The sequence below is a fragment of the Protopterus annectens genome, chromosome 4.part0 (genome assembly GCF_019279795.1).
Source record: "Protopterus annectens isolate FY-2018-M chromosome 4.part0, PAN1.0, whole genome shotgun sequence".
NCBI classification, from domain to species: Eukaryota; Metazoa; Chordata; order Ceratodontiformes; family Protopteridae; genus Protopterus; species Protopterus annectens.
In genome coordinates, this window is record NC_056733.1 from 1,107,361,907 (window position 1) to 1,107,383,937 (window position 22,031).

At 37.3% G+C, this 22,031-nt stretch overlaps 1 protein-coding gene across 5 annotated transcripts in view; it reads left to right on the forward strand.

The window, feature by feature from the left end:
- RELL2 (RELT like 2) overlaps nt 1-22,031 on the forward strand; it is a 610,006-nt gene that overhangs the window by 430,615 nt on the left and 157,360 nt on the right. For all 5 annotated transcript variants that reach the window (XM_044069084.1, XM_044069083.1, XM_044069081.1 and 2 more), the window contains one exon: nt 18,280-18,343. In XM_044069084.1, the coding sequence (XP_043925019.1) occupies nt 18,280-18,343 (64 nt within the window). The remainder of the gene's footprint in view (nt 1-18,279; nt 18,344-22,031) is intronic.

Genomic DNA, 22,031 nt, shown 5'->3' on the forward strand with positions numbered 1-22,031 from the left:
CGAGCCATGAGTTTGTCAAAACACCCATCCACTTCTGTTACATAACTAGCCTATCAGGTGGCTTATTTTATGGATGTGCAATAACCAAGTGCAATACTAAGGTAGCTCACCTACCACACTGAAGGATTTTAAAATGCAATGTACATACTGTGCAATAATGCAGTCTAGTATAGATATGCTACTATCTTTTCAATTTTACTTTGACAATATTACCTTCATATTGTTCCTTATCTTCCTTGTTTCCAGTTCTGGGATGGGTGTAGGTCACTGCTGTCCTACTTTACTTACTAATTGCTACTTATTAAATTTTGACTGTGATATTTTATTAATTTTTCTTTGTCTATATGTGCAACTGTTTCCCGCATTGAGAACGAAGCATTGTAATTTTGTTCAGTTACACTGCTGTGTAGTTCTGAATGACAATAAAGTTTTTCTTTGACTTGACTTTGACTTGAAAAATCAACTTGGTAACCCTAGCAAATCTTGTAACAGTTAGGAACTATTCCAAAGGAAACAACATCCTATTGAGCGATAATTTGCCAAAATCCCATGTCAAAATCAAAAGTCAAAGTAAACGTATTGTCGAGCAGATATACACAGCAGTGCAAGCTGAATGAAATTACGTTGATTTGGCCCCATGCAAGACATAACAATAAACACATAATTTGAATGACAGTAAAACAAATGCACATACAGTAATAATTAAAATATTTACAACACAATAAATTACAACAATTGGACAGGAAGACATTAGGCAATGTTATACTAGTAGGTATTGCAAGACTACAACTTCACATTGTGATTATTTAAAATATTGCACTTCATCAGTTGCAGTATGATATATTCTAATGTACATATTGCACGTGTATGGAGTGGTGACTCACTCCTGACTATTGCACTCTCAGGAAGTAATAGCATAAGAGATCAGGCTAAATGTTCCAGTTATTGAAGCAGTTTGCCAGTGTGATTACTATAGCTGATACTTCATAGCAAGTGGCATATATTGATCTAATTATTCACTGCCATGCCTGGCATTCAAGTTTAGCAGCCTTATGGATAAAGGGAAGAAGCTCCTGTTCAGTCTAGATGTTTTGCAATATAAGCTGCAATACCTCCTGCCCTAGGGAAGGCAGAAGTACATGCCATGGGCAGGGTGAGTGGGATCATTGATTATCATTCTAGCCCTTCCCACACACCAAGTCTCATGCAGATCACCCGTGGATGGGAGTGAGGAACCAATGACTTTTTCCTCTATCCTCACAACCCTCAGGAAAGCCTTGCGGCCAGATGCTTTGCAGTTACCATACCAAACTATGACGTTATTTGAGAGGATGCTCTTGATGGTCCCCCTGTAGAAGGTTTTGAGGATGGACTGAGACAGGTTTGCTTTCCTCAGTTTCCATAGGAAGTGCACACATTGTTGTGTCTTCTTCACTGTGTGGTTAATATGCGTCACCCAGGATAGGTCATCTGAGATGTGAACCCCCAGGAACTTGATATTTTTGACTCTTTCCACTGCCACCCCCTTAATTTTCAGAGGTTGATGAATTTCCTGAGTCCTCCTGAAGTCCACTATTAATTTTTTGGTTTTGCTTACATTTAAGGCCAGATTGTCACTGTCACACCAGTCTATCAAATGCTCCACTTCATCCCTGTAGGCCCTTTCCTCACTATTTCTGACAAGATCTATGACAGCGGTATCATCCGGAAACTTGATTTTGTTGGATTCGTGCTTGGCCATGCAGTTATGCGTCAACAAGGTGAACAGCAGAGGACTCAGGACACAGCCCTGAGGGACACCCATGCTCAGTGTAATACTGATTGAACTGTTATTTCCCACACATACTTTTTGGGGTCTGTTAATGAGAAAGTCCAGTATCCAGTTACATAGGGGGGTGTTGATGCCCAGGTGGATCAGCTTTGATATCAGATTCTGGGGGATGACGATGTTAAAGGCAGAACTAAAATTGCTGAACAACATTCTGACATAGAAATTCCTGTTCTCTAGATGTGCCAAGGATTCATGAAGTGCTATAGCTATTGCATCAGCCATGCAGCTGTTAGATGTATAAGCAAATTGTAATGTATCCAGTGTTGCGGGTAGGTTTGAAGAGATATGGTTCTTGATCAACTGCTCAAAACACTTCATTACTGTTGATGTAAGAACAACTGGCTGGTAATCATTGAAGCTTGTTGGTTGGGATTTTTTGGGTAAGGGAAAGATTTGTCATATTTTTGAAGCAACTGGGTACAATGGCTAGTTGCAGGGAAGTGTTGAATATATCTGTTAGTACAGTGGACAGTTGGGTAGCACAGTCTCTTAGAACCCATCCCATAATATTATCAGGACCAGCTGCTTTTCTTTGGTTTACTTACCTCGGGGTCTTCAGAACATCAGATGTTCTTCAACATCACATCAGGGTCTTCAGAACATCAGATGTTCTTTGACATCGCACCTCATCACCTTGTTCAACAGGGAGCTTATTTGGCACAGTGTTGTTGTCCATATCAAATCTGCTGAATTAGGTGTTTAGTTTGTTCAGAAATTCTGTGTTGTCAATGCCCTTCCTAATGCTGAGTTCACAACAACGTTTGCAGAGTTGTTCACAGAGACCCTATACAACCATGTGCATGGCTGTATAGAGGCTACTGTACCTACTAGAAATAAGCCCAAAGCAAGCCACAGTGGTGGAATTGTAACCTAAATAGGGTATATAAAAAAGGAAAAAAGTTATAGCTAAAATCAAAAAGAGGAACTCCCATAATGATAAGAGCTCTGTAAGTAAACTAAACAGGAAAGTAAGAAGACTAAGTCCAACAAGGCCTGTTATAAGGTCAAGATAGCCTCACAGGCTAAAGACAACCACAAGGCATTTTACAGCTGTGTCCTTAACCTCAAAGGCAGAACTTAGCAATGTGACAAACTGGTGGCCAGTGGTGCCACCTTCACTGAGCAGAGAACAACAGAGTGACATAGTGAATCTGCTGGCTGACAAATTCAACTGAAACTTCATCCCCCATTCCCCCCTGCCCCCAAGGAATACCTACTAGCATACTCCTCCAACTACAAGCAGGGAGCAGGTCCTGGCAGCACTCACTATGGCCAGAAAAACAGCCTTAATGGACCACAACAATATCCTGGGATGCCTCCTAAATAGCTTGAAACGTGACCTGTCAGGACCACTTGAGTCACTTTTCAACTGTAGCCTCAAAACAGGCTTTGTACCATGAGAATGGAGGACTTCCTTGGTTATCCCATGTCAAAAATGGTGGGCCATCAACAGACCCAAGAAACTACAGACCCATTACTCTGACTAATATAATATACAAAGCTATGGAACAAATTATTCTGGAAAGGATAAATTATTTATTAACATTTGTTAACTGGGAAAGTCCACTGGGTCAGGAACCCATTTTCAGTGGAGGCCCAGGGAGAAAAGCTCCACTACTAAAAGATATACATAGTTAAAGACATTAAACAATTTTAACAAAGCAAATTATATAGGTTAAGTAGTACAAAAGGTGTTAATAAAATTGAGAGAGTTACTATACACATATACATATGTCAACAATTGTCAGAGTTTCTGTATACATATAATACATATACTAGGCATCAAGTGCCAAAACTTATCATATGATTTATCGAGGTGCAGTCAAAAGAACTTTTGAATTCGTAATGTAGATAGGAACAGTTGAAATGTAAAGGTTTGAGAGAAGGAGGAGAGAGGTGGTAGTGCAATAGTAAACAGGAAAAGAAAAGTAAGTGGGTATTAAGGCATTATGTATTAGACATAAAAGGTAAGAGAAGGTAAAATATAAAATGGAAATGTGGTGTGGAAAAAAAGTTATATTAGCATAGTGGCTGAAACGTGAAGAGAGAAAGACAGGAAGTATATTATTTAGTGATGAGGTTGGAAAGAAGACAGAGAAAAAGAAAATAGGGGGATAGGAAGAAAACAAACATAGATAATTTATGTCGGCCTATAATTGTGGACACAGCAACAGAACTGATTGTTGAGGAAGTATTTCTTCAAAGACAATTTGAATGGTTTTAATGAGTCTAGGAGGGTGATATCTGGGGGAAGGACATTCCATATCCTAGCAGTGGCATAGGAGTAAAGGTTATGACCAGCTCGTTTGACAGGTTTGATAGTGGTTAAAAGCTGTGTATTAGTGGATCGCAGATTATGGAATGGAGAATATGGTTGTAGGATGTGCGTAGGGGCAGAACATCTATCTGGTTTGTGAAATTATTTTATCAGCTAGATTTAGTTGGGTGGAGTCAAGGTAGTACTGGAATTCAAGCCAGTTTAATTCCTTAAGGGCTTGACAGTGGTGTGATCAGTAAGGTATGCCAGTTGCAAATTTGGCAGTTTTATTGTAGCATGACTGGAGTTTATTTTTAAGAGACTGGTGGAGGTTGGTGAAAATGGGAGCCCCATATAAGAGGGATGGGAGCAGGAGACTATTGGCAAGTGTCTTTTTGGTGGCCTTATCCATGTAAAGTTTGTGTCTATACAGCCTGCCAAGTTTAACATGAGTTTTTTTTACTGTACTAAGTATATGTTGTTCAAAGGTAAGTTTGTTGTCTACAGTAATGCCTAGTTTGGCATGTGTTACTATTTTAATGTTTGTGTTGTCTTGTGAGTATATGTTGAAGTATTGCAAGACTGGTTTAGTTGAGAATAATAATAGCTGAGATGTTTTAGGATTAAGTAGAAGTTGCGCTTCATTTACTCTGGGCAAGACTGCAATCCAAATTGTAGCTTGCTACAGATCGCCCACCATGTCCCAAGATTCCCACTCCTCATTTCTTAATACACTGGAAAATATTAGGGTACAACCTAACACCCTAATAATGGGTGATTTCAACTACCCTACCATTAATTAGGAAAACTACTCATGTACCAACTCTTGTGCTCAACGTTTTCTGGAATTCATAAATTCCAATGCCATGGATCAACTTATCCACACCCCCACCAGGGGCAGCAATATCCTAGACCTGGTTATTACCAAGATGGGCAACTGGTGCTCCACACCAGAGGTCAATTCTTTGTTGGTCAGATCCGACCATAAGCTAATCACCCTAGACATCCACATCCCTCCCCCACCCCCCATTAGGGAAACCACAGTAAAAAATTTCTCCAAAGCCAACTTCACGCTTCTTAAGACAGAAGTGGCAAACTTCACGACACCCATGCTGACGGACAATAGAGGTATGACTGCTGAATCCTACACAAATGCACTTTATAAGCACTTACATGAGTGCATGGATCATGCAATCCCTAACAGAACCAAGATGCTATCCTCCAAAAAAGGAAGCCAATCTGGTGGTCTCCTGCCATAAACAAACTCTACAACAGAAGAAAGAAACTGTTGCAAAAAAGAGTAAAATCCCATGATTGGAGAAACTCCCTGGTCAGCTTCAGTAAGAAGCTGAGATCCCTCATAAAATCCTCCAAAGCTAGTTATGAAAACAAAATCGCCACTGACTCTAAAGACAACCACAAGGCATTCTATAGCTATGTCAAGAATCTTAATGGCAACACTCAGATCTGCTCTGAGTTACAGCACAATGGCACTAAATATACAGAACCATCGGATATTGCCAACATCCTGGCAGATAGGTTCAGTGCTAACTTTACCCCTCTGTCATCACCTAAAGGGCCCATCTCTATACCAGAAGAATGCAAAGTTCCTATAATCACGGCTGCACAGATAAAAAACACACTATCCAAAGCCACGAACACAGCATCCATGGGATCTGACGACATCCCAGGCTGTGTTCCACATGAACTACAGAACGAACTGGCACCCCACCTAAGTACCATGTTCAATCATAGCCTCACCTCAGGCTATGTGCCCACTGAATGGCTCACCACGACAGTTATCCCAGTCCACAAAGGAAGAGCCACCACAGACCCCAGAAACTACCGCCCCATTAGCCTAACGAGCCTGGTCTGCAAGGCTATGGAGAGTATCATCATGGAACTTATAAACAATGACATTGGTAATCTCCAAACTCAGGACTCCACCCAGTTTGTGTTTGTAAAAGGCAGATCATGTCTCCTAAACCTAATAGACTTCTTTGAAGCAGTCACAAAAGCTGTAGATGAGGGTAAGGTGGTTCACACAACCTATCTAGATCTCGCCAAGGCTTTTGACACCATCCCCCACTCTGGAATTATAGATAAACTCACTAAACTAGGTATAAATCCCTATGTCACAAGATGGGTTGCCAACTGGCTCACTGACAGAACCCACTCTGTGAAAGTAGCAGACTCCAAATCCAGCTTCAGACCAGTGACAAGTGGAGTACCACAGGGTTCAGTCCTGGGTCCTCTCCTGTTTGGTATCTACTTCTCTGAAGTACAGGCCAACACAGAAGGTCTTTGGCTAATGAAGTTCGCAGATGACTGCAAACTAGGAGCCATAATCAAAACTCCAAAAGATGTGGACATCCTACAAAAGGGCCTTGCTGAGACAGATGCCTGGTGTCAAAGCCATGGCCTCAAGCTCAATGCCAAAAAGTGCATTGTCATTCCTTTTGGTAAAAACTCAGTACCCATGAACTACCACATAGGTGGTAGTCTACTTAACACCGAAAGTGTGATGAGACATTGGGACACAGGTGGACAGTAGTCTCTCCTTTGATAATCACATCGCCACAGTATTCAGGAAATCCTTCTATGTAACACACCTCATCACAAAAGGTTTCTCATCTAGGAAAAAAGAGGTCATCGTTCCCCTCTACTCGTCACTCATTAGACCCATTATAGAGTACAATCCCCTTTTGGTATGTACCTCACAAGACATCTACAACAACTGGAAAGGCCACAGAAATACCTCACAAAGAGGATTACTGGCCTCAAAGAGATGCCCTATGCAGACTGTCTCAAAAAACTGCAGCTTTACTCCGTTGCATATCGCCTACTTAGAGGCGATCTCTGCCTAACACACAAAGCTATGTCAAACCCAGAGGTTTTAGACATGCTCCACTTAAAGAAATCCCAATCCCTACGAGCTACACGCTCTAGGGACCTAAACCTCGTCACCACAATAAACAGAACATGCTGGAGGGATAGATTTCTGTCCCAGAGACTTCCCATACTCTGGAACAAACTACCTATCTATATCAAACAAAGCTCCTCATTAGCACTCTTCAAGAAAAATCTTGATGATTGGATGGGAGATAGGAAATTCACCCCGGGGATCACTTCTGTGGTTCTGCTCGACAGTGGCACAGGAAAATAATTTTCTTGGGTGGCGAAAGCCAGGGTACCTTTGGCTAGGCTTATATAGGCCCTAGGGCCAATAGCCTAGTACCTACCTATGAACCTATGAACCTATTTAGCCAGGTTTCTATGGATGTAAAGGCATTTTGTATTGTACTTAGTAGGTTCTGGAGATTATTGGAAGAGGAGATGATGGTGAAGTCATCTGCGTATTGGATGAGCATACTTTGAAAGGAGGCAGTGTGCAAATTATTTATGAAAATATTAAAAAGAAGAGGCCCAAGAATAGACCCTTGAGGAACTCCTGTTTTATTAACTAGAAATTCAGATAGGCTACCTTGCCATCTGACATATTGCTGTCTATCGGCTAGATATAGGTAGTTAGAGAACCATTTGACAGTGGATAGAGAACATCCAAGCTTGAATTTTGTTTGGTGTAAGTGTTTACTGTTGGCACACTCTCTGTTTGGGATTTTCTGGATTGAGAATATCCTACTATTGATATTTTAATATCAATTGATATTTTAATATTGATAGTTGCTGAAGTGACAATGTGCCTTTGATATGTCTAGTAGAATTACTTATGTTAGCAGGCCAGAATCCAAGGCTTTGTTCACAGTGTCTGTTAAGGAGAGAAGAGGCGTGGTGGTACTTATGTGCAGGACAAAAAACATGTTATGTCAATGCAAATAGTTTATTTTCAGTGAGATATTTTATTAGTTGTGTTTGACTACATTTCTCCAGTAGTTTGGATAGAGAAGAGAGGATAGAGATGGGTTGATAGTTGGTTAGTTCATTGGTTTTGCCACTTTATGCAATGGAGCTATGATGGATTTTTTCCAGAGTTTGGGAATATTGGATTCTATGATGGATCTATTAATGAGGATGCTGACAGGTAGGTTTATTGCATCACCAGCAAGTTTGAGATATTCTGAGGGAAGGTTGTCAGTGGGTAGGGAACATGGTTTTAGTTTTTTAAGAAATTTATGCACTATTGAGGTCGGTACTGCTTGTAGAGCGAAAGAGAGAAAGAAGAGGGTTGTTTACTGTGGTTCCTGTAGGAGGACAGTCATTTGTATGGAGGTTTGCCTGAACTGCATCTATAGGGTGTGGATTTTTTGTGTGGCTAGAGTGGGTAGTATTAGGTGGACAGTGATTTAGAATACTATCAGTGATGTGGGAGGTAAACATTTGAGCTATTTTGCGTGGTTCTTTGTCGGCGGCTGATGCTGAGTTTTCTTAGGTTCCAGGAGTAAGGAGTGAGGAAACAGATTTCCAAAATTTGTTAGGGTTATTTGCTATAGTTTTTGAGAGAAGTAATTTTTTTTGTTTGTGATTGCTAATTTTTCGCTACATTCAGTAGCTGTTTATATCTGAGTTTGTTGGCTTTATTTTTATTTTTGCTCCATTCGTTCCAGGCTCAGTCTCTGGAGAGTAGTAGTTGTTTGTTGGCTTTATTTTTATTTTTGCTCCATTCGTTCCAGGCTCAGTGTCTGGAGAGTAGTAGTTGTTTGTTGGCTTTAGTTTTATTTTTGCTCCATTCGTTCCAGGCTCAGTGTCTGGAGAGTAGTAGTTGTTTGTTGGCTTTATTTTTATTTTTGCTCCATCTGCTCCAGGCTCAGTCTCTGGAGAGTAGTAGTTGTTTGTTGGCTTTAGTTTTATTTTTGCTCCATTCGTTCCAGGCTCAGTGTCTGGAGAGTAGTAGTTGTTTGTTGGCTTTATTTGTATTTTTGCTCCATTCGTTCCAGGCTCAGTGTCTGGAGAGTAGTAGTTGTTTGTTGGCTTTAGTTTTATTTTTGCTCCATTCGTTCCAGGCTCAGTGTCTGGAGAGTAGTAGTTGTTTGTTGGCTTTAGTTTTATTTTTGCTCCATTCGTTCCAGGCTCAGTGTCTGGAGAGTAGTAGTTGTTTGTTGGCTTTAGTTTTATTTTTGCTCCATTCGTTCCAGGCTCAGTGTCTGGAGAGTAGTAGTTGTTTGTTGGCTTTATTTTATTTTTGCTCCATTCGTTCCAGGCTCAGTGTCTGGAGAGTAGTAGTTGTTTGTTGGCTTTATTTTTATTTTTGCTCCATTCGTTCCAGGCTCAGTGTCTGGAGAGTAGTAGTTGTTTGTTGGCTTTATTTTTATTTTTGCTCCATTCGTTCCAGGCTCAGTGTCTGGAGAGTAGTAGTTGTTTGTTGGCTTTAGTTTACAAACGGACATGGTTTAGCTTAGTCCTTTTGATTCATATGGGGGCTACGCTGTTAAGGATATCTAAGAAGACTTTATTAAAGTGACCATGCTTCTTCCAAAGGTAATGTTTATAGTGGGGTCAGTCCATTTCATGGATTATAGTATATTATTGAATATTAGTTGGTTAAAGTTAGCTAGATTTCTGGATGTTTTGTAAGTATGAGGTCATCATGAATGGGGGCTCCACAGGTATATACTGGTGAATGATCCCTTAGGATGTACGGGGGGGGGGGGTGTTCTATCAGTTTGTAAAATATTGTACCCTGGGAGAATGATTTCTGTATCTAGAATATGAGGTTTTAACCAGGTTTCAGTTACAGCTATTATATCAGGGGAGTATTATGGTCCATGCATGAAATTCAGCAATTTTGTTGGAGATACTACGTGTGTTTAATGTAATAAATAGTAGTTCTTTTGTTGAGGGAGATTGGAGGGAGGTTCATGGATGAGCAGGTTCTGGGTTGAGATGGATATCTCCAGCAAAATGAACCAGCACTATGGTAAACCATCTTTGGAGAACTATAAACCAGAAAAAAAAAAAAAACAAAGAAATACGGACACGCAGAGCGTTAAAAGTTTTATTAACTCACAGAGCTTTCGGGTAAAGACCCTTCTTCAGTGTGCACTTCTGCTTAAAACAAATATATATATATATATATATATATATATATATATATATATATATATATATATATATATGGGTCACCTTTAGATGCCCGACAACGCGTTCCGCCGACACGGAATCCGACGGGATGAAAACACCGACAACGCAGATGACCGACAAGGTGAGAACCCGACGGACTCGGTAAGTGTGCGATCGAGTGAGGGATTTAGTGTTAGGGAGCGGACAGGTAAGTGTGCGATAGTGAGGGGCTGTGGGTTTAGGGGTGGGTTAAGTGAGTTAGGGTTAGGGTGCAGGTAGGGTGTGTGTGCGATAGTGAGGGACTGTGGGTTTAGGGGTGGGTTAAGTGAGTTAGGGTTCAGGTAGGGTGAGTGTGCGGTAGTGTCGGATCTTGGGGTTACGGGTGGGTAAGTGAGTTAGGGTTAGGGTGCAGGTAGGGTAAGTGTGCGGTAGTGTCGGATCTTGGGGTTACGGGTGGGTAAGTGAGTTAGGGTTAGGGTGCAGGTAGGGTAAGTGTGCGGTAGTGTCGGACCTTAGGGTTAGGGTTTGGGTTAGGGATAGTGCATATGTTATGTAGTGTACTGTGTTGTTTACGTGTAGTGTGTTGCTGTAATGGTTTTCGGTGTTTTGCGTTGTCAGCGTTTTTTGTTGTCGGTCTTTTGGTGTCGGTTATTAGTGTGTCGGCGAAACGTGATTTCGAGGATATAAAGGTGATCCATATATATATATATATATATATATATATATATATATGGGTCCATGTCAGATGGACAAAAACCCAGATTACCGATGACCACATCAACGAGATGACATTGCCGACAACATGCATCCCTGACAACTTTAAGTCAGTGTATTATGTAACGGAATACATTCCCATTCCCGTAATACATTAAAAAAAACACATTAAAATGTGTATAGCAGGGGACAAGCACCCCTGCACCCCCCACACCCCCCTACTTAAATATACCAACTCTGAGATTGCACTACAGTGAGGGAATGGGAATAAATCTCATTCTGCACTACTCACCATTGTCGGGGATGCATTCTGTCAGCGATGTCATCTCAGTAATTTGGTCGTCCGTAATCTGGGTTTTCGTCCATCTGACATGGACCTATATATATATATATATATATATATATATATATATATATATATATATAAATAAAAACATAAAATAAGGTAGAGAGGCAACCAGGGCATATAAACAATAAATGCCTTCGAATAGTCAAGTAATCCAAGTTTGAAGCGAAATAAAAGTAATCGGACTTTAATATGTGCACAAAGCAGTAAGCGCTTTCACAAAAGCTTCATCAGACCGTTAGAATTCAAACATACTAATTAGCTAAGTATATATAGACATGACGTAGTGCCATGCTAAATACATTTAAATCTTTAAAGAGATATATTCACTAAAGCTACTAAACGTATACTATTACTATTTAGAGGATTCCATCAATGCGCTATATCAACAAAGTTAATATCAATAGTATTTATATGTAAAACATTACTTAAATCTTTCATCTGATGATTACTCAAATAACTCGTATCAAATCACTCAAATTAAAAGTGCATTAAACATATAAAATATTGAAAATTTATATATATATGCTCTAAAAAATATAAATGTTTCTTGTACGTTAAAATAAGAATTGTCTATCAATAGGTATTATACAAAATTCATTAATCATTTCATGGCAACAACTACTATCGTAGCTTAAATCTTCATATCTAAGAACATTCAACTTAAAACGTTTATAATTATTGCTAAACGCTGCACAATGTGCATGTTTAGCGAAACGATAAAAAATGCCATGCATAAAAAATATATATTCAAGATACACATTTGTACAAACGCAAATGTGTACCATCATATATTCTTAGGGTGCATGTGCTTCTTTAACTGGATCTAAGGATGACAGTAATATTTTAGTGTACTTTGAATTTAATGTATATTAATTGTTATTATTTATACAGTGAGTAGTGAAGTTTTTCACTTATCTTGTATATAAGTTTTCAATGATACTATAGTATAATCTAACTTTTTAATGTTAGCTATGCGTTTATATTTGTAACTTAATTCATTTAAAGGCATAACTTAAGCAATTACTAGTTGAATGTTCTTAGATATGAAGATTTAAGCTACGATAGTAGTTGTTGCCATGAAATGATTAATGAATTTTGTATAATATCTATTGATAGACAATTCTTATTTTAACGTACAAGAAACATTTATATTTTTTAGAGCATATATATATAAATTTTCAATATTTTATATGTTTAATGCACTTTTAATTTGAGTGATTTGATACGAGTTATTTGAGTAACCATCAGATGAAAGATTTAAGTAATGTTTTACATATAAATACTATTGACATTAACTTTGTTGATATAGCGCATTGATGGAATCCTCTAAATAGTAATAGTATACGTTTAGTAGCTTTAGTGAATATATCTCTTTAAAGATTTAAATGTATTTAGCATGGCACTACGTTATGTCTATATATACTTAGCTAATTAGTATGTTTGAATTCTAACGGTCTGATGAAGCTTTTGTGAAAGCGCTTACTGTTTTGTGCACATATTAAAGTCCGATTACTTTTATTTCGCTTCAAACTTGGATTACTTGACTATTCGAAGGCATTTATTGTTTATATGCCCTGGTTGCCTCTCTACCTTATTTTATGTTTTTATTTATTTGTATTTGGAGGATTACGAGAGGTATTTATATCGTTGGGATTCTGGATATTCTTGCCTGCATATATATATATATATATATATATATATATATATATATATATATATATATATATATATTTATACACATTCATTAAGAACAATATGACACAGCCAACACTCAATCAATAAACTAATCTAAAATTCAATTTAACAATTTAGCAAGTAAATACTCATACATTTATCTTTCTTGCCATGCACAAATGCTTCTTAGAACCTACAGCAATTATATACAAAACATATAATATATATAACATCCATAATTTATGCATAAAAACTTGTAAAATAACCCTTAATCGCCCTTAAGCATCCTTTGCCGTTTTCTCAGCACTGGTTTTATACAAACAGAAGTGTTAAACCTGGCCAACATTCAGCAATTAACCTTAAGGTCCAGTCCAACTCACATAATTGCAGAATGTTATTTAAGTCACCACCTCTTAAATGACTGTTGTTATACAGCTTGGTTGGGAGAGCGCTCATGAGCAGGAGCAGGCATGCGCCACATGTTGCACATGAGAAGGAGCAGGCATGTGCCTTCTGTAGGTAGCAATTGCAGAGCTCACAAGGCTGTTGTGGAGTGAGAGGGAGTTAGGGCATACTCTCTGGCATCAATATGACATTGCATCAATGTCCTCAATCTTTTCACTGGCCCCAGGTTGTGTCGGGGGGGGGGGGGATCAAAGGCAGACCTGGTTTCCCAGTGTATAAGGAGAGGAGCTGGTGGCAGTCGATTGTCAGCTGCAGGGTGGAGGAGCAATACAAAAATGACTATCAAAAAAGGGAAGGATTTAGCACCTGACATACTCCTGTCCATCTTTATATTTACTTATATCTGCTTACCAGGACAGTACATTGATCAATACTGACCAATTTTAGGCTCATCTCAGGTCTTGGTATATGGAGGGTGGAAGCAAATTTACAAGTGTCAGACCACTGAGACAGTACAAAGAGACTGGGGGAGACTGTCTGCACTCTCCAACTAAATGTGGCCTGTGTTAATGTTGTACACGTTGCATTACAGTAAAGAGTCAATTATCCGAAACAACAGTTACCTGATCCAGCCTTCCAAAGTTTTCAGGTAGGAAAAATTATAAAGTCTGGATATGTAAACATTATATGTATTCACTTGAGCATGTTTTTTGTAGCCGACTCATGTGTAAAAAATATTCTTTATTGTCCACTGGAATCACTGAGCAGTTGGAAAGTGTATTCCTGAGTGCAGAAGAAAACAAGATTTTAGACTTTTTTATCAGGTTCAATTATATGTTTGATTATCCAAACAACCTTAGGTCCCAATTATTTTGGATAATCAACTCTCTACTGTACATTGAAATATTTTTTATAATGGTTTTTTCAAATTGCTCTTCATCAGACCCAATTTCAGGCTTTTGCCCTGCTGCCAGATCAAGAAATGGGATGAGTTATGCATTCACTAATTAGTAATAAACTATTAAAAAAAGAAAGTAGTGAAATGATAACGGTATTATATTAATGTTTAACTAGATGATAAAGGTATTATATTAATGTTTAACTAGATGATAAAGGTATCATATTAATGTTTAACTAGATGATAAAGGTATCATATTAATGTTTAACTAGATGATAAAGGTATTATATTAATGTTTAACTAGATGATAAAGGTATTATATTAATGTTTAACTAAATGATAAAGGTATTATATTAATGTTTAACTAGATGATAAAGGTATTATATTAATGTTTAACTAGGTGATAAAGGTATTATATTAATGTTTAACTAGATGATAAAGGTATTATATTAATGTTTAACTAGATGATAAAGGTATTATATTAATGTTTAACTAGGTGATAAAGGTATTCTATTAATGTTTTACTAGATGATAAAGGTATTATATTAATGTTTAACTAGATGATAAAGGTATTATATTAATGTTTAACTAAATGATAAAGGTATTATATTAATGTTTAACTAGATGATAAAGGTATCATATTAATGTTTAACTAGATGATAAAGGTATTATATTAATGTTTAACTAGATGATAAAGGTATTATATTAATGTTTAACTAGATGATAAAGGTATTATATTAATGTTTAACTAGCTGATAAAGGTATTATATTAATGTTTAACTAGATGATAAAAGTATTATATTAATGTTTAACTAGATGATAAAGGTATTATATTAATGTTTAACTAGGTTTCCAATGCATGCTAGGGGATTGCCAACTGGCTGTACCCTTCTATGTTTCTTGTTAGCCATGATGACATACTATCCTCCATGTCCTAAGTGACTGACCATTGAAAGATTATCCACCTTGGTAATACAAACACTGGTCTGTGTCTTTGATGCCATCTGACATTTGCTAGTAGGCACAGCTCATACAAAGTGCTCATTGTTATTATGGCACTCACCACACAACAACCACTAGCTTATTTAGAAGTTATTATGTTGCTCTGTTAAGGGACAATGTATGCCATCTGGTCCAGAGATCTTTCCACGTGCAGTCATTGTTAGTGAGTGTTAGTGATCTATCTTGTGCCAGCATCTTCCATCCAGTTAGTGTTTCTGTACCTTCTGAAGTATTTTGGGTCTTTATAAACAGACACACCCCTGATTAATAAACAGAGGTGGCTCAGTAAACTATCATGTTGCCCATTCATTGCAGAACACATGCCAGTCTTGTTACTTTGGTTAGGACAGTAGCATATATGCCTTCTGTTGACTTTCTCAGCTTGCTGGTGTATAACATAATATACAGTGGCTATGTTACATACTCTGTGTATTCCTTCTCAATGTATATAGCATAAATCTATAGATGTGAGAGAAGTTCTCTTCAGTTCTCATCACAAGCTTGATACAGGATGAGAACAGTATCGGCAGTATGGTAGGGCCTCAATGGTTCTCATCCAGTTTCATGGTGTCTGTATGTGCAACTAACAATTTAGAAAATGAAACTTTAGTGCTAATTCATCAAATGGAGATCAGTGCAAAGGGTGCCTAATGTAAACACCAAGATGAAGGGAACCCAGAAATGCATACATTATTAGCAGGATGCAGGTGGTACAGCCCACAAAAGGATTCGGTATATCAGTTGAATAGACTTTCAAGGAAACAAGAATAAGTAGCAAGGCAGCCATATTCACGATAACATGGCCCCATGATGGCAACTTGTATGGAGGACTGGGGCCTGATGTTTTCTAGAGGTTGGAGAGAAAGCACAAGCCTTAAAAAGGGAGATAACTGGGGAATGGCTGCTGTACCCTGACCTTAAACCTCACCCCAAGTTTAAGGAGTAAATAACAAGTATTAGGTGCCATTTAGTGGTGTTTCAAATAACAGGTTAAGTTGCTGTAATTGCATGTTGTTGTTTGCAGGAAGATGATTTCCCCCCTACTTGCATGGCTATAGCAATGTCTGAGCTTCAGCAAAAATAGTTCCTATACTGTACAGTCATGGAATATATACTTCATATATAAAAAAAAAAGTCAACACAGGAACATTTTCCCTATACCAAATTATCCCCAGGATCCTGCAGTAATGCATAATATTACTGATATGTTATAAACAGTCTTTTAAAATGTATTTGTCCCTTTAAAAAGAATACGTTTTTAATTAATTAATTAATTGAGATCACATAACGGTTAATCAGATTTTTGTTTGTTATTTAAAGGTTGGTAATTTTATTGTTTAATGTTTTGAAGAAGTCCCGTATACTTTCAGGGCCAAAAGCGCTTGACTTTATTTGCTTTAATAAAATTTCTTATGATTTTTGGACATATTAATATTTTATTATTTTGAGACCCCATTCTGTATGGTTTTATTCTGCTGCTTGACTGTAATGCCTTTTGTGTGGATTACTGGTTATTTTTAAAGACATTATTCACGCTATTTCTGGATTTATTTATTTACTTATTTTACTATAACACTGACTCAGATAACATTTCTACTTGAATGCAGGTGGAAATATAAGGTGATAAATTATTCATGGTGTCCCGTAAATAAGAAAAGACTGCTTGACCAAACTTTCAGGATGACACTTTTATAAATAGCATAAGAGAGCATAGTGTCGGTTTTCACAAATAAAAGACTGAATTCAATAAATTATTACCTTTTTAAAACCAAAGCAGTGCAAACAGTACTTTTCTTGAGATCATGGCAGAAATTAGCCCCCTTTTCTAGATGTAATTAACAGGAGCAAATATGTTTTAATCCTTAATTGTCTGAGTCTGCTATGTTTTTAATCCATGTCAGAGGTGCCACTATAGTTTAATAAGAAATCCTGTTTTTAATTGACTAATAAATTAAAAACTGAAATGTTTAATTAAGAGGAGGACCAAGCATTCTGTACCTGTGAGAGAATATTAATAATAATACAGTAAATGGAGCATAAAAATGAAACTGAATGCTGCATGCTTCACTAGGTAACACTAATAAAACATTATAGTCTAAAATAAACTGAAATCATAAAATAATTTTCACTTGTGGAATTCTGACTCCCCTGGTGTTAGCCAAGCCAAGAGAGGTTCGAACTATTCTAATGTTAGTGAACTGTGGTTCTAACTTGTTTCGATGTTGAAGAAATTGAGGAACCCCAATAAAATTAAGTTCTATGCTTTCTGTTCATGATAAAATGAAATTTTAGGCTCCCTGATGCTGAGGAAATTAAGTGGATAATTCCTTTTTCTAGAGAAATGCGTTTTGACTAAAACATCTCTACTGCTGGTGAAACCAGGTGTCTAGATCATGCACTTATAGTGAAATGTAACTTAAGACAATCTGAGTTTGATTAAAAAGGGGCCAGTTCATGTCTCATATTATTTTATGAATGGGAACCTGAAACTTAAGAAGAATGCAAATCACAATGCAAAATATTAAGTTTCAATCGCTCTGCAAGTAATTTCATTTAATAATTTCTTATAATGTGATGTGTAACGTAAGAACAAAGGAAACTGTCTGGAAGCTTTTTTGTAGGTGCAATATTAAAAAAAATGATAATCAAAGTTTTCAAACCCAAAGGTCTGAAATCTGGAGTTTTACTGTAATATGTTGGTTACAAAAGGTTATTGGGTTCTGCCTCTCTTTTGATCCTGCAGCTTCATAAAATGACAAGACAAAGAAAATAAATCAGCTAGCCCAGAGACTGAAGAGACTACTTATACATTATATCACTGCTTGTTTTAATGAGTTTTTTTGTTTTGCCTGTAAGACTTCTTGCAGCTTACACCTTTTCTTTCAGCCCATCCATTTTATAAACAATCATTGGCTAGAAGCAGTTACGTTCCCCACAGTAGTACACAAACTTTTTGATGTTACCACTTTTTAGTAGCAGATATAAGAGGTTTGTTTCTCGTACTGTATTTACAAGTTCTGTTCAGACAACTCCATCTCTTATGTTTGTTATCCTATTGTGTGGAAGGAACATAGAGATGGAAAAACAAATAACTGCCTGTTTTCTATCCTTTCTTCCTTTGTGTTTCTTAGCTAACCTGGAAGCTTTGAAGGAGATGCTGGTGGAACAACAAGGAAAGGAGCCTGCAGTGTCCAGGTAAGGCCTGAAATAATAACCCCTAGAAAAGGTGCTCTTGTTATCTTACCTGTCATCCACACAGACTGATTTCATGTAATAAATCATGCAACAATAGATTTTTTTTTGTTAGACATGGAATCATTCTCTGTGATTGTGTCAGATGTGATTCAGTGTTATAATATAGCTAGAATGTTCAGTTTTCTGTTAACACCCCTGACTAAACCCCTCATTTAAAAAGGTAGCCTCTCCATTTGTTACTTCTTGCTTAAGAAAGATGCTTTTGTATGACAAAGGAAATTTTAAATTTGTACAAATACACAATTCAAAGATGTGCTTAAACGGTGTGGTAGTGTGGCACAAAATGTTAAGGCTTTGACAATATAAGCTGTTAATAAAATACATTTCAGTCTGGAGTGCTGCCCTTCATTCTGTTCATCTTCATTTGTACATGATTTGGTCCTCAATGACTTTAACAGGTAGAAAAGCCACTAATGCTGACATCTTTAAAATAAACACATATCTCATCTCTAGTTAGTGTCCATGTGTAGCTTGGAGGCTGTCTTACTTCTGTACAAGCTTCCTCTGAATATTTCAGATCCCTGTCATCTCCAGTGATCACCTTTTAGCTCAAAATCTCCAGACAAAGCCAAAAATAATGGGGGGGCAAAAGCCTAAAATCCAGGACAGATTTTAAATATTGCTCTAATAAACTTACAAAGTTGATAAAATAACAGGTTTTGCATTATCATGCATTTCCTGAAGGACAAATGTCTGTCATTATTTATTGACTTTAATCCATAATGAGTTGGAATAAAACCACAATTTTTATGAGAACATAGCAAAAATATGAGGCACAAATCTGGACAGTTAAACGAGCGTTAGGACTGGAAAAGCACCAACTATGAAAAAAACAATCCAAGTCCGAAACAGATAACCCAAAACAGAGTCTCCTTCAGAAAAGATGATTTATTCTGTACAAATCTCCATACGTCAAGCAAAAATTGTATAAAATCCAAAAGTGACCAGTTGATGTAAGCGCTTTCGTCTGTTCTCTTGACAAACTTTATCAAACTAAAAACATTACCACTAATCAGTTCTTTTATAACTATCGTCATTCACTCAATTAATTTTTAAAGTGGTAACATTCCTTATACAATAATTATAACCTTGCAAACAACTCTCAGTACTAATTAAAAAATAATTAATAATTAATATATTAACATGAAGCTTTTAAAATTTGAGACAAAATATGAGTTCATAACTTCCTTGCCCTTTGCTTTAAAATAGGTAGTAGGTAAGTTTAGACATTGTTAGGCAAAATATGAGAGGAGGTGATTGGAGGAATGAGATTGAATCAAGGGAATTGTATTGGCAGTTAACTTTGAATGCCAGCAACCCCCCAGGTATTAATGAACACTTATCCCTACTACCTATTTTAAAGCAAATGGCAAGAAAGTTATGAACTCATATTTTGTCTCAAATTTTAAAAGCTTCATGTTAATATATTCTTCTTCTTCTTCTTTCGGCTTTTCCCGGTTAGGGGTCGCCACAGCAGATCACCTGTCCGCTCATGTTAATATATTAATTATTAATTCTTTTTTAATTAGTACTGAGAGTTGTTTGTAAGGTTATAATTATTGTATAAGGAATGTTACCACTTTAAAAATTAATTGAGTGAATGACGATTGTTATAAAAGAACTGATTAGTGGGAATGTTTTTAGTTTGATAAAGTTTGTCAAGAGAACAGACGAAAGCGCTTACAACAACTGTTTGGTCACTTTTGGATTTTATACAATTTTTGCTTGACATGTGGAGATTTGTACAGAATAAATCAACTTTTCTGAAGGAGTCTCTGCTTTGGGTTGCCTGTTTCGGACTTGGATTGTTCTGGACAGTTGGGAGGCACGCTCCATTGCCATGCACCTTATATTGAATTTTGTCACTAAGAGTGTGTGTGTGTGTGTGTGTGTGTGTGTGTGTGTGTGTGTGTGTGTGTGTGTGTGTGTGTGTGTGTGTGTGTGTGTGTGTGTGTATAGATGTAATGACCTACAGTGGGGTAGCATTCCGTACAAGGTGGATTCTGACTTGAGCTTACTGTTTCTGGGAAGGATTGAGGCTCACTACACCCCTGAATTGGATAAGTGGTTAATAAAAATTAATGGATAGGTAGTTGGACAGGTAGACAGATGGGTAATCTGATAGAAAGGAGGTACTGTATACTTATATTCATATTTAAGACAGGCTTGGATAAAGCCATATAACTTGAATAACATTATCTAAAATAGTTAGTGTGTATAACTTTGATAATATTATGTTGTGTCATTATGTACTGCTAGGGTTTGTTTGTCTTTTCGGCTTTTCCCGGTTAGGGGTCACCACAGCGGAACTCCGGTCCGCTAATGATTGGCAGTAGATTTTTTTTATGGTGCCGAGTTGCCAGCCCGACACCCAACCTTCAGCAAAGGCATGCCCATTCACGCATGTCTTTCGGAGGCCACTCAACTGCAGGGAGGACATGCAGACTCCACACAGAAGGCACTTCAGCCGTGAATCGAACAAGAGAACCTCTTGCTGTGAGGCAACAATGCTACCGCTGTACCACCACAGTTAAAATGTTTGTCTATAAATCTGTCTGACAATTTTTAGGCTATTGAAATTTAAGAACAAGCCCTATTTTAATCGGCTTTTATCTGTGGACTAATTTACTAAGGATGAGTACCCTCTTGGATTTTCCACACCCAATCCCCTGACTATTTTATTGGACTTTCTTTTTTCTTCATAGTAAGATAAACTTTATTATACAGCATCAACATTACACACAATCAGTGTGTAATCTGCATGCTTGGTATACCTCATTCTTTTTCACCAGTGGTGGGCATCATCACATATGTTCACAATTGCCCATGATATACATTTTCCATAGATGGTGCCAATGCATAACTGAGGATTACCTATATTTGATTCATTTTAAGCTATATCATCTTTGTAATTATGTCAAGTTATGTCTACTTGCATCATTTTGTTCAGTTCCATTTTAAAGAATTACAGCTGATGTATAATAATGTTAAAAAAACTTAATAAAAGCACAAAGTGAATAAAAGAGACTATGGACAAGGGACCTAGTTCTATCCCCTTTGGAGGAATACTGTGCTTTGTCTAAACACTTTAATCCTATTTTTACCTACTTTCTTTTTATCTGTCATTTGTACTTTTGTTTTGTCGTTTCAGGAATCTTCCTCATCTTCTATACTCATTCCTTGGTTATTTGAAGTAAAGCTATTTCTCATTTAGTCCACTTAGTATTGGGAGCCGAACCCTCCCTTCCCTGTTCAGGCTTAATTTTATGTCATCATCCATTTTTGCTAACTTCATGACATGCAGGTGTTTTCTTACTTTTCCATTTTCTGATTATTATTATTTTAGCTACAAAAAAGTAGTAGGGCTTCTATGCAGCTCCCCTTTACAACTGAATGACTTAGACCAGTTCAATAGCATCATCTCCTTGGTTAACAGCAGATTTTGTGATCCCTGTTTGAAGATATTTAGTTTTTCACATTCCCAGAATATATGTTCTTGGTTGCCCCTTATACCTTGCGTGCATCTCCAACATGTTCTGTCAGCTTGCAGAAACATGTGTTGGATTCTAGCTGGAGTGTACAAGTATCAAAGAGGACACTTTCAAGTGAATATCCTAAATAGTTTTGG